Source organism: Carettochelys insculpta, chromosome 2, assembly GCF_033958435.1.
Source record: "Carettochelys insculpta isolate YL-2023 chromosome 2, ASM3395843v1, whole genome shotgun sequence".
NCBI lineage: Eukaryota > Metazoa > Chordata > Testudines > Carettochelyidae > Carettochelys > Carettochelys insculpta.
The window spans coordinates 207,631,325-207,644,287 of NC_134138.1; the positions used below are offsets into that span (position 1 = coordinate 207,631,325).

At 49.9% G+C, this 12,963-nt stretch overlaps 2 protein-coding genes across 16 annotated transcripts in view; one reads left to right on the top strand and one right to left on the bottom strand.

The window, feature by feature from the left end:
* NKIRAS1 (NFKB inhibitor interacting Ras like 1) overlaps positions 1-12,963 on the top strand; it is a 40,808-nt gene that overhangs the window by 8,961 nt on the left and 18,884 nt on the right. For 2 of the 9 annotated variants that reach the window (XR_012644024.1, XR_012644023.1), the window contains exon 5: positions 12,261-12,586. The exons of 2 other annotated variants lie outside the window; for them this stretch is intronic. Coding sequence is in view for 5 of the 7 variants with exons in the window: in XM_074984462.1 (XP_074840563.1) it covers positions 7,475-7,744 (270 nt within the window). In the remaining 2 variants the exon portion in view is untranslated. Of the gene's footprint in view, positions 1-7,474; positions 8,012-10,592; positions 10,845-12,260; positions 12,587-12,963 lie in introns of those variants that run through there. 5 more of the 9 variants (XM_074984465.1, XM_074984463.1, XM_074984468.1 and 2 more) reach the window with 4 other exon arrangements.
* UBE2E1 (ubiquitin conjugating enzyme E2 E1) overlaps positions 11,113-12,963 on the bottom strand; it is a 75,017-nt gene continuing 73,166 nt past the window's right edge. For all 7 annotated transcript variants that reach the window (XM_074984470.1, XM_074984471.1, XM_074984473.1 and 4 more), the window contains exon 6: positions 11,113-11,943. In XM_074984470.1, coding sequence (XP_074840571.1) covers positions 11,846-11,943 — 98 coding nt within the window. In that variant the 3' untranslated portion in view covers positions 11,113-11,845. The remainder of the gene's footprint in view (positions 11,944-12,963) is intronic.

The window sequence follows — 12,963 nt, forward strand, 5'->3', positions numbered from 1 at the left end:
AGGCTGGAGGTGGGGTGGTGGTGGGAGTCAGGGGTCCAGTGGGGCACAGAGCCATCCTTCATCTGTGAAATTCCTTCGTTCAGGACCGTTCAGGTCCCAAGAGTGCTGGATGAGGGAGGGGCCATAGGGATAGCTCAGTGGTTTGAGTATTGGCCTGCTAAACCCAGGCTTGTGAGCTCAATCCTTGAGGAGGCCATTAAGGGATTGGGGCAAATAGATGTAAGGGTGGTACTTGGTCCTGCCAAGAGGGCAGGGGACTGGACTAGATGGCCTCCCAAGGTCCCTTCCCGTTCTAGGAGATGTGTTTCTCTTATTATAATTATTATTATTGTTGTCACTTAGAATCCTACAACAAGATAGGAAGTGAGAGATGGGAGCAATCCACAAACACTGTTGCTGCCCAGCTCCACAGAGAAGTTACACCTTGCATTCTGTATTAAGACTAAGGCTGTGTACACATTACACCTTAGTTTGGTATGTCACTTGGGGTGTGAATAAACCACTTCCCTGACCAATGTAAATTACACTGATCAAAGTGCAGATGTGGGCATCATTAGACAAGCTTCTCCCATCGACATAATTACTCCAGCCTTATGAACCATGGTAGCTAAGTCAATTGGGGTGCTCTCTTGTATCAGCTTAGCCTCAGAACATCCACCCTACTGGCTGCAAGCTCTATAGTGTAGTCATTAGGTTGTCAGTATTTCCCCATTTTATTTGGCCACGGAATCCTTTTAAACTCAAAAGACCTTTGTGGAAAGCCTAATAAGTCTTATACATGGCTTTGCACCTCCCCTGCCCCAGGATTAACCTGCCTCAGCCCCAAACTGGCCCCCAGGGACTAACCTGTCCACCCAAAGAGGCCCCACACCTAACGCTGCCTGAACAAATATCACTGAAGTTGGCTCCCCGTTACCTCACCCAGCATGGCAGACGAATCTACCTTAGCCACTGCTGCTCCTCTGACTCTAGTCCTGAGGGCCTGATTTCATTGGCCGCCCTACAAGGGGTCAGTCGCAGCCAAAGAAAGGTGAGGATGTCGCAGGAACTGCAGGACCTGTCTGGCTCCTCTGGCCCTGACCCCCATTGCATGTGCACTGGCTACTTTGCGAGTGAGGGAATCTCTGCAGCTCGCTTCCCTCTCGCCTCTGAAATAATGGAACTAAATTCAGTTGGTTTAACAGCTAGATCCCTCCCACCACCCATTAAACCAATTAAATTTCGTTCTACTGTTTCAGTGGCAGCAGCGTCCGGAGCCGCAAATGACTCCTTAGAGCCCCATGCAACTCCGGAGCCAGAGGTTGCAGACCCCTGGTCATTTTCTCACAGAAATCTTATTTTCACTTCATGGGACCCTGGGGTTCCACAGAACGCCATTTGGGAAACACTGGCCTAAGTAAAGTACCCTGTGAAGCACCAAATCTCTTTGTAGCAGAGGCTTAATGAGTACAGTGAGAGGCCTGCTAGTGGTGGATGTATCTAAACATCAGCCAGCCAACTCCAAATGGCAGATCAGTGTGAATGATTGTGCAGATCCCTCAGCTGTAACAAGTGGCGCATTCTCCAATAGCAGAGGCATGTTATGGTGAATTTTACCTCACAGGATGGATCAACATGTTTCAGGATTCTGCTGTTGCAGCAACCTAAATAGGACTGAGGAGGGAGACCAAACAAAAGCATTGGGAAAATAAATTTTCCTCAGAGAGAAAGCAGCTGCTTGGAAAGCAATATGAGCAAATTCCATACACTTCCAGTTAAGTGATATTTACTGGTTTTTCAAACAGCAGAGTGTTGAACCATCTTGAGTCAACAAGACCTCTGTAGTTATTTGTGGTAATGCTGAAACTGATTTTGATAGCTGTTTTAAGTGCGTGCCTGCATTATTCTTCTGCTATGCAATGGTAGCAATAACCCAGTGCAGTGTATGAGTGGTTAGTAATACTAGTGCAATAATGAAACAAGTTGTTACGATGGAGTAACTTGGATTACCTATAGTTGAACCTGTTCTTTACCTTCGTCCGTGAGGAAGTTCAGGATCATTCTTCTTCCTGCACCCAAGGCGTGTGACTAGAGAAACTTACAGCAATTATATCTTCAATCATTTGCTATGCCTTATGAATGAGCAAGCTCCTGTTATGCTCTGCTAGGAACATGCACATGTTTTTGTTACAGGATTGCAGCTGACTAAGAGCTACGGTACTAGCAGAGCAGCAGTGGAATGCCACCCATGCTAATTTCCTGCTGATGTACATCAGTTCTCTGTGGTTCTCCCCACACCGGGGGCTTGCCTGTTTACATGTAGTGTTAGTAGCAGATCACTGACTTGGGTCTGGAACTAGGATGAAGATAGGACTAGTTCTGCAGCTTGTACAGGCCATTAACCCTTCAAAGTTTAAGAAGTGACCACCTTCCCATAATGAAGAGGAAGTAGGGCGTGTGTGTCACAGCTGCAGGTGGAGAACTCATGGCAGATGATTCAGTCTGATTAGTCACGTGAACTTGCCAGGTGTCTGGCTAACCAATACTACCTACCTATGATGTCCCCAAACAAGTGGGTGTTTTATATCCAGGGGAAGGGAAAGAAAGCACAATAAACGCTAGCACGTCAGAATTAACACTGACAGCAGTGGGGTTGGAGGGAACAGTGTTATTGTCTGGATTTGTGTGCCTGAATCCTACAGAAGATGCTAAGGGGTTACAAGGCAGGAGAAAGCTCCAGCTTGTTTGCACCCCTTGCTGTGATCCATGTAGCCTGTTCCCTTTGTCTGAAGTAGAAAAAACAAGGTGGTGGTATGGCATCAGTTTGCCACTGTGGCACTTCAACATAGACACTTACTACATACAACACTGGACAGTGGTGGGTTGTCTCCCACTGGCATTTGTAATCCATCTCCCAGGAAGAAGCCAGATCAATGGAGGAATTCTTCTGTTAAGTTAGTGCTGTCTATGTAGAGGGGTAGGTCATCACAATGACATCTCTGGGGTGTGGATTTTTCACACCTCTGAACTACATAGCTGTGCAATATAATGTTTCAGTGTAGGCCAGCCCTAAGAGCTCAGCCCTGTTCTTCCTGGGCATTAAGGACCTAGGTGGTTTCTACTTGGTCTACACAGAAAACTTCTGTCACTCTAGCTATCACCTCTCAAGGAGGCAGCTCCACTACAGTGACAGGAGAAGCCCACTGGTCACTTTCGAGAGTGACTACATTGACCACTGCCACTGTACAGCTGTAGCATTTTAAGTGTAAATGTAGCCTGATAAGGCAGAAGGCATTAGCGATAGTACAGGGTGACTGAGTACTGTTACATTACCACAGAAGTTAAAGCAGGGGTCCCAAATTCATGCCCCCCTTCCCCCAGGCCATCTACAGGATGGAGCATATTTGCAATCCCACCCAGGAGACCTGGCTGCCCAAGTGGAGATGGGGGGCACCTGCCCCTTCCTCTCCTCCCCATTGAACCCTGACCTCCCAGGGTTATGGCCTCAGAGGCTCCCAGGGGGCCTGGTGCAGGGAATGCAGGGGACCTTGCTGCTGCCCTGCAGTAGGTACTCCCAGTAACCCTTGAGGCCAAATCCCTCAGGGATGGGGGTACAATGGAGTGAAGAAGCTGGGGCAGTGGTGGGACTTCCGGGGTGCGTATGTCCCCGTCATGCTGGTGGGACTCCTGGGCCAGGTTGCAAATATGCTCTGGCCAGTCTGCGACCACTGTGGGGAAAAAAAGACCCAGCGCATTACTTTTCATTTGTTGAGCCTAGACACTGGCATTGGCTAGGCCAGGACTTTATTTTAAAGTCCTCTTCTTTACAGGTCTATCCTTGGGCCTGTTTAGCACTTCAGGCTTGGTGTCCTTTCTAAATAAAATAACTGATGTAGTTGTAGTGCTCAGCACACAATTTGGAGCAGCTGGTGTTGTGTCAGAGGGAAACCTGCATATATCTGCAGCTTGCTACAGGATTAGTAAGTTTCCATGGGCAGTGAACTATTGGTGTAGATTATGTAGTTCAGTGACAACAGCAAGGAAGGTAGCAATGCCATGGGCTGAGGCAAGGCTGGCGTGTTCTGTTTTCCACTGATTAAATACCTGTCAAAGACTGATCACTTAGCTTCCGTTCAGCTAGATCAGTAGTGGGTGGCCTGGGAGACGTTTTGTTTACCATTGCCCACCCACAGGACTGCCAAATTCCACTGGGTTTTTCCTATTGGTATTACTAAAGTGACATGCATGTAAAGCAAGGGCACAAGGTGAGGTGCATGATGATTTCACACCGCATTAACAGTGAGAGCTATGTGCTCACTCTCCAGCTGAAGTGCCACTATGGTTCAATTGGCACACGATGCATATTCTAGGTATGCAAGTGCAGTTAGCAAAGCTACCCTATTCCCTGGAGACCATTCTGGTTATGACAGTCTTGTGGCCCACCGAGATGGAGAACCCCTCATATGAGCCACTGTTCACCATTGGTTGCTTACTGCTGAGCTATATTTTCCCTATTGCCTACTTGGCTGTACAAGTGACATCAGGAAATAGTTTTGCAGCAGGTTCATATCGGTCTTCCCCAGTCTTCATTTGAGTTGTGTCCTGCCCAGCTCTTTTTATGCTATTCCATCTCCTCCAGCTAGAAGTGCAACTCGTCACAGTTGTAGTACACATTCCCCGGAGCCTCTCCCCTGGCCCACCCTGCTTCAGCTGTAGTCTCTGCAGTTGTAACAAAAGGGCAGCACTCCTTGTGCTGAGAACGGATGCTATGTAGATCCCTTCAGCTTCTACTATACTCAGCTGGACTTTGCCTATGGTATGCACTTGTAGCTGAACTGAAGAGCTCTGTGTGAGCTCAAAAAGAGAAGTTACTCACCGTAGTAACGGTGGTTCTTCGAGATGTGTCCCCGTGGGTGCTCCACAATAGGTGTCGGGCTCGCCCGGCACCGCAGATCGGAAATCTTCCAGCAGTTTCTCCTGGATCGCGCATGCGCCGGCGCACGCCGCCCCCCCTGCGCGCCCCTGGCTGCGTGCGCGATCCGGTCCCCGCCAGTTCCTTGACCAACCGCCTCGGATGCTCCTGAAAAACACTAGACAGAGATCCGAAGTGGGGAGGATGGGTGGGTGGTGGAGCACCCACGGGGACACATCTCGAAGAACCATTGTTACTACGGTGAGTAACTTCTCTTTCTTCTTAGAGTGTCCCCGTGGGTGCTCCACAATAGGTGACTACCCAGCAGTAACCCGAGTAAGGAGGTAGGTAATCGGTTTATGTGCAGCTTGCCCCCGAGAGGACTGCTGTCGACAGACGCGTATCTTCTTCGAATACCCGAGGCAGGGCATAATGCTCAGCGAAGGTGTTGTAAGATGACCAGGTCGCCGCTCTACAGCTGTCTTTTAACGCAATGCCCTTGAAGAAGGCTGTTGACACCGCCACCGCCCTGGTGGAGTGAGCCCTGGGCGGGGCCAGCAAAGGAGCATTTAGAAGCTCATAACACATTTTTATACAGGACACAATGTGCTTAGAGATTCTCTGTGAAGAGAGACCTTCTCCTTTTGACCTGGGAGAGAGAGACTAGGAGCCTGTCCGTTTTCCGGAAGGACTTAGTTCTGTCTATGTAGAAGGCCAACGCCCTCCTCACATCCAGGAGATGCAGGCGTGCCTCCTTGCCGGAGCTGTGAGGCTTCGGGTAAAACGAGGGTAAAACTATTGGCTCGTTAAGATTGGACTCCGAAGAGACTTTTGGAACAAAGGCAGGGTGCAGCCTTAAGGTTACCGCCTCCTTTGAGAATACTGTGCAGTGTGGCGTTGCCATCACTGCCGCGAGCTCACTCACCCAGCGGGCTGACGTAGTTGCAAGAAGGAAGGTTTGTTTGTTTTTTTATCGTAAGGAGACGTATGGGACTGTGGCTAATGGTTCAAAAGGTGGACCCGATAGTGTGCTGAGCACCAAGTCCAAATTCCACGATGGTGGAAGCGGTTTCCGAGGGGGGTACAGATTTACCAGCCCCTTCAAGAACCTGGTAATGATAGGATGGGCGAATACTGTGGGCCCTTCCTCTCTATGCCGAAAGGCTGATATAGTGGCGAGGTGGACCTTTAGCGAGGATAGAGAAAGCCCACCTCTCTTGAGGTCCAATAAGTATTCTAGTATTACAGATATAGGAACGTCAAGGGGAGCTAACTGCTTGGCGGAACACCAGCCTGTGAATCGAGTCCATTTCTGCTTGTAAGTCCTCCTGGTGGAAGTCCTTCGGCTACATTCCAGGACTTGTTGTACTCCCTCCATACACATGCTCTTTAAAGAGCTGAGCCATGGATTAGCCATGCTTGTAGGTGCAGACCCTGAGGGTGCGGGTGCACTAAGGACCCCTGAGCCTGCGTGAGTAAGTCCGGCGCCACCAGTAGAGGGAGTGGTGGGCGGTCCGACATGCGCAAAAGCAAGGGAAGCCATTGCTGCCGATCCCAAGCGGGGCTATGAGTATCATGCGAGCTCTCTCCCTTCTGGCTTTGTGCAAGACCTTGTGGCAAACAGATCGATCTGGGGAAACCCCCATGTACGAAAAATGTGCCGTAGCAGATCGGAGCAGATCTGCCATTCGTGCATGATTGCGAAGCGCCTGCTCAGCTGATCTGCTTTCACGGTGTGAGCACCCGGCAAGTACGAGGCTTTCAAAGTTATGTTGTTGGCGATGCACCAATTCTACAATTGGACTGCTTCCGCACATAGGGCACGGGATCGTGCTCCTCCTTGTTGATTGATGTAAAACATAGTGGAGGTATTGTCGGTATTGAATCCCGACTACTTTGCCATGTAGGTAATCTCGAAAATGTTTGCAGGCATTGAACACTGCTCTGAGCTCCAGCATGGTTATGTGCAGTGTCTGTTCCGCAGGGGACCATAGCCCTTGCATTACCTTGTCGCCGATGTGCGCTCCCCATCCTATGTGGGAGGCGTCGGTAGTAAGAAAAAATAGAAATTTGTGGTTGGTGAAAAAGGCACCCCCACTAGCAGATTCTCGGGGTTTTCCCACCACGCCAGGGATCTGCGCACCTCTGTTGTGGGCGACACCACCCTGTGGACAGTGTGGGATGCCGGTTTGTAAACGCTCGCCAGCCAATGCTGCAGGCTTCACATGTGCAACCTGGCATTCTGTACCACAAACATCGCTGCCGCCATGTGGCCCAGCAGCTGTAAGCACGTTAAGACCGGCACCATGGGGCTGTATGTGATGACTTGCACCAGTGAACTGATGGCGCAGAAGCGGGCATCGGGTAGGTACACCCTTGCTGTGATAGATTTTATGCGTGCCCCTATGAACTCTATATGTTGTGTGGATTCGGACTTTGACTTTGCGAGATTGATGACTAGGCCCAGCAAAGAAAAACGTGTCTGCTGTGACGTGTATCATGCATGAGACCTCTGCCTTCGAGGCCCCTTTTAGCAGGCAGTCGCCCAGATATGGGAAAAATAAACACCCCCTGTCTGTGCAGGTAGGTGGACACCACTGCCAGGGTTTTGGTAAAGACTCTGGGGGCCGAGGAGAGGCCGAACGGAAGAACCCTGTTCTGGAAGCGCTCCTGGCCGACCGTGAAGCGGAGGAAGTGCCTGTGTGCCGGGTGGATCGTTATATGAAAGTAAGCATCTCGAAAGTCGAGCGCTGCAACCCAGTCTCCATCGTCCAGTGCCGTGAGTATCAAGGCAACTGTGATCATCTGAAAACGTTGCTTGCGCAAGTAACGGTTGAGGCCCCGAAGATCTAAGATGGGCCTCCAGTCTCCTGTTTTCTTCTCTGGTAGGAAGTAGCGTGAATAAAAACATTCCCCTGGAATTATTCCGGCACTCTTTCCACCTCCCCTATGAACATAAGGTGATTCACCTTCTGCTTGAGCCTCGCCTCGTGGCAGCATCCCTGAGGTGAGGCCTGGTGGGAGGCTTCATCGGTGGAAGCGACTGGGAGGGGATTGCGTAACCCGTGGCTATGATCTCCAGCACCCATTTGTCTGTGGTGATCTTTTGCCATTGGGAGTGGAACGGTCTGAGGCGATGATGGAACATGAGATGAGAGTGGCATTGAGTGAGGGTATTGATAGTGCAGCCCCCAACATACCCGTCAAACTTGTTGCCTTTGGGCCTGACCCGAGGGCGTACGGCTTTGTTGAGAACGTCGCCTAGGAGTTCTGTACTGTTGCTGCTGTTGATAGCGCCCTTGGCCGTAGCCCCGTTGATATTGAGCACGCTGTGGTTGTAAGCGTAGCGTCTTTGGTGAGGATAAAATTTTTCCCTCCTGTATGGGGGAGTATAAATGCCCAAGGTTCTAAGTGTAGCACTCGAGTCCTTAACTGGAGTGAGGGACCGAGTCAGTTGAGTCTGCAACAGCTTTTATGTATCAAAGGGAAGGTCCACGATCTTCACCTGTAGGTCCCTCGGAATACCCGACGTCTGGGGCCAGGATTCTCTACGCATGACCACTGCTGTAGCCGTTGAACTTGCCGCCATGTCTGCCACGTCCAGGGCAATCTGGACTCCCGTCCGCGATGCTGCGTAGCCCTCTTGAATAATCGCCTTTAACACCGGCTTTTTGTCTTCCGGAAGTGAATCCATGAGGGGAGTAAGCCTGGAGTAATTATCAAAATTATGGTTTGCTAGGTGTGCTCATAATTTGCCACTCTCAATAGCAGGGTAGAAGAGGAGTATACCTTTCTGCCGAACAGCTCTAGCTTCTTAGCATCTTTGTCCGATCCCCCCCGATTTGTACTGAGAAGCCTTTGACCTCTGCTGGGACGACTCGACCACCAAAGAATTTGGTTGTGGGTGACTGAAGAGGAACTCCATGCCCTTTGCCGGGACGAAGTACTTCTTATCCGCTCTCTTGTTCGTAGGCGGAACAGAGGCCAGAGTCTGCCATATAGTAATGGCTGACTCCAGAATGGCTTTGTCCAGCGGAATAGCAATTTTGGACGAAGCCGGGGGTCTCAAATTTTCCAGGAGTTTGTGATGTTTCTCCTGCACCTCTGCCGTTTGAATATCTTGCGTGAAAGCCACCCTTTTAAACAGCTCCTGAAACTGTTTAAGGTCATCCGGGGGAGAGACATCCCTGGGGGCCATGGCCTCATCTGGAGGATGAGGAGGAACCGCTAGGGTAAACCTCCCTCGAACCCTCGGGCTCCTGCGGTCAATGATACATTTGCTCGCTGGAGGATTGTGAAGGAAAGTCTCGGGGTTCTAAAATTAACTCCCCTTGAGACAACTGTGTTTCCGTCCCTGAGCGGGAGTGCCCATGGGGGTATTGAGCAGCCGGGGGGCACCTGCCCCTGGGTGTAGGCCTGTGGTGTCTGTGTCCAGCATGATAAGGACGACCATGGCAGCATGGGCAAGGGTCCGGGGATGGAGACCTAGACCACTCACGGGGTGTGTACCCCCAATGTCTGGGAGAGCGAGACCTCCGCGACGATACAGATAGAGGTGAAACTGGCTTGTGATAGTACTCCAGGGGATCCAATCCCAGAAATGGTGAAGGTGGCCCAAGCCATGGTGACATTGGTTGGAGGAACGGAGAAGGAGGTTCCGGATGGGCCGGTGGAGACACAGGCCTTCGGTGCAGCGTGTGTATCACAGGGGGAGGGCTTGGTGCTAACAGCAGCGCAGCCCTGTCCGGAGATGGACTGCGGTGCTGGGCTTTTGATTTTGTCTTGCCCCTCCCCTGCGGGGCCAGCACCGCCCCCTTCTGTGCCGGGGATCTCGGCCCCGCTGTCAGCGCCGCGCTCGCCGCTGTCAGCTGCGGTGCCGCGCGGGTATCCTCCTCCGGTGCCTGCAGGCTCCGTGCCTGGCGCCCCTGCACCGTTGGTGCCGCAGGGGCCAGTGCCGCCTGTGGCGGTGCCGCCGGGTCCAGCGCTTGCCTCGCTGACGCTCTAGGCACCGCGCATGCCGGCTGTTGTATAACCAGAGGCTCGGCCTCTGCCACGTGCGCTGCCGTGCTGCCGCTTGCCTGAGTATGCGGCTGGGGGCTGTGTGCTCCGCTCGTCCTGCTCGCTGCAAACGCCGGCAAGGATCGAGCCAGGGAGAGTTTCCTCTGTTTCTGCACCGAGGGGGTCAGAGAAAACTGCCCTCCTCTTATGCAACCCAGAGGGCCCTTCTGGGTGAGGCTTCTCTGACAGGTCCGGCTGGAGAGCCTTGTCAAACAAGAGCATTTTACGCCTCATCGCTCTGTCCTTCCTGGCCCTGGCTGATGAGTTTAGCACAGTGAGAACACTTCTGGGTAGCCTGTGATTCCCCCAGGCATCGGATGCATTCGCTATGCCCCACGGAGGCTGGCATAGCTTCACGGCATGACTCATGCTTTTTAAAACCTGAAGAGGCCATTGCGGTGAGTCCTTTACTGTTAATAGGGTACTTAGCATTTAATCCGTGCCTTCCACCCCAAATAGTGATCACCGGCCTGTGGGGCAGCGGGCGGCCTAAATGGCCTTCACGTCCGCTCCTCTTTCTTTTTTTTTTTGCTGATATTCTCTTTGTCTTTGCTTTCTCTCTCTCTCTCTTCTTTTTTTTTTTTTTTTAAATAACCAAAAACAACAAATGAAAAACCACTGTTTAATCTGACTCTGGCCTTAGCCTGAGCAGATTCCGTCTGCAGCCGATGGCGGTTGAGAAGTAACTGGTGGGGACCGGCTCGCGCATGCGGCTGGGGGCGCGCAGGGGGGCGGCGCGCGCCAGCACATGCGCAATCCAGGAGAAACTGCTGGAAGATTTCCGATCTGCGGCACCGGGCGAGCCCGACACCTATTGTGGAGCACCCACGGGGACACTCGAAGAAGAAGCTTGTCTTTCACCAGTAGAAGTTGATCCAATAAAAAAGATATTGCCTCATCCACCTTGTCTCTCCCTGTGGTATCAGTTGGTACATACCAATGTAGAAATGCCTTTCTAAAATGGAAGCTGTAGGAGCTGCTTACAACAGAACACCTATCTGGGCAAGGTTACTGCCACTGATAAATCAGGAACTCTTCCCTGAATGCTTTCAGACAGCAGTTAGCTCACAAGGAAAAATAGTAGATACTGACTAGAGCGCTTTCCTCCAAATTTATAGAGGAGAAGCTAGTTCAGCAAAATAAAGCCAGCCACTATGCAGGGATCAGTTTTTACACATTTTTATTAGCACAGTAACAAATGCAGACTTAAGTAGCCCACAACATACAACCAATCCACTGAGTGACTCCTAGTCCACACCTTACAGTTAAACAGCTTAAGGTATTTCACTACAGGTTGCCATAAATCCTGATTAAAACCTTTATTCTTTTCACAAAGGTAGATTGGCAGATAAAATAATACATTAACTACTTCTCATTTCCTATATGAGGCCATATATCCACTCCTCCATATTACATACCATCAGATGAGTCTTTTAAAAGGAACTGTTAAATACCAACACACCCTCCCAAGGGGAGAAAAAAATCCCGACATCTTTTACAAAAACAAAAACAAAAAACCCAGTGTGTAGAGTCTTCAAAGGAGTTTTACATAAATGTCAACATATGTACCTGTACAAAATTAAGCTGTTTTATCTTTTACATAGCGCAAGCAAATGAACCAAAAAAAGTCTAAGTTTACATTCTCCTTTACTATACGTGAGCTAATATTGCTGAACTAATGACAGTCTTAAAATATGCTATTCCCAATTCTAACTGTCTACTGTAGCAAGATACCTTAAGTTACAACAACAAAATCTTAGGAAATAAAAGACTGAATAAAATCTGTTATAGAAATACCCTACTCTTTACCAGCACCCTCCCTCCCCCCACTTCAAAATCAATAAGCAGCTCTTTCCATCACAGACAAATAATGCAAGAGTTTGACAAAAATCCATTTTATGTAGCATATCTCTTGGTCCACTGTCTGGCCATTCTGTCATGCTCTGCTCTGTTAGTCATATACTGAGTAGCAATACTTCCAACCAGGGGGTCAGCTGAAAAGAAAAAAAACAGTTCTTGCTCACTTAAGATAACTGGGACAAATATAAAAGAAAAAGTTGAGAATAGATGTGATGTGTTTCCCAAAAAACATTTGGGATGTGGGTGTGTGTGTGATGTATATGGTTGAAGACTGACCCATTTTACTGTACGTAGATGGTTAGACTTTCCAACTGGAGACCAGAGCTGAATTTGTATATGTATATTTATGGCACTTTAAGCGACTGCTCAACATGATAGAAAAATATTAACCTCATTCAAGTTTTGAGGTGATAAAAAGACAACAGACACTTATGCTTTGCCATTCTTGCAGATTATACTGTGGACTTTACCTGACCTGGGTATTTCGATTTCTTTTAACATGCCTGAAGCTGTATGCGTGTCTTAAGACACTAGAACACACCTATATCAATATAAATCTGGCTTCCATGACAGATTAGATCCGTTCTTTTGGTGAAGTACACAAACCATAATGCCTTTGCTAATACAACAGTCCCTCGAGTGATGCAAGGGTTGTGTTCCCATGCACCCTTGCATAACTCTAATTTTGCACAAGTTGAGGGGGACTTGTTTTTCCCGGTGGAATGCAAGTTCTGCAGCTCGGGAAGCAGCAGGAGCACCTGGAGTTCCTTTTGAAAGGTAAGTCCTGGGGTTGGGGGGGCAGTTGGGGGGGGTTGGGGCTGTGGGGGTAAGGCCTGGGGTGGGTTAGGGTTACAGGAGGGGCCTGGGGGTGGTGGAGCTGAGCCAGAGCTGGGCCACAGGGGGGTGGGGGTTGGAGTAGGAGCTGTGTGGAGGGGAGGGAGGAGTTTGACCTGGGCTGTGCAGGGCCACAGTGGGGTTGAGCCAGGGCCGGGGGCAGCTGGATTTTGAGTTGCACTTAACTCACGTAAATGCAAATTCAGTGCAATTTGAAATCATGCATTTTGAACATTTACTGTACATGTCTATAAAAGTTAGAAGTTCTCCAAATTTTGCTTATTTTTTGTTACTGAGGTGTAACTGAACACAGGAAGGAG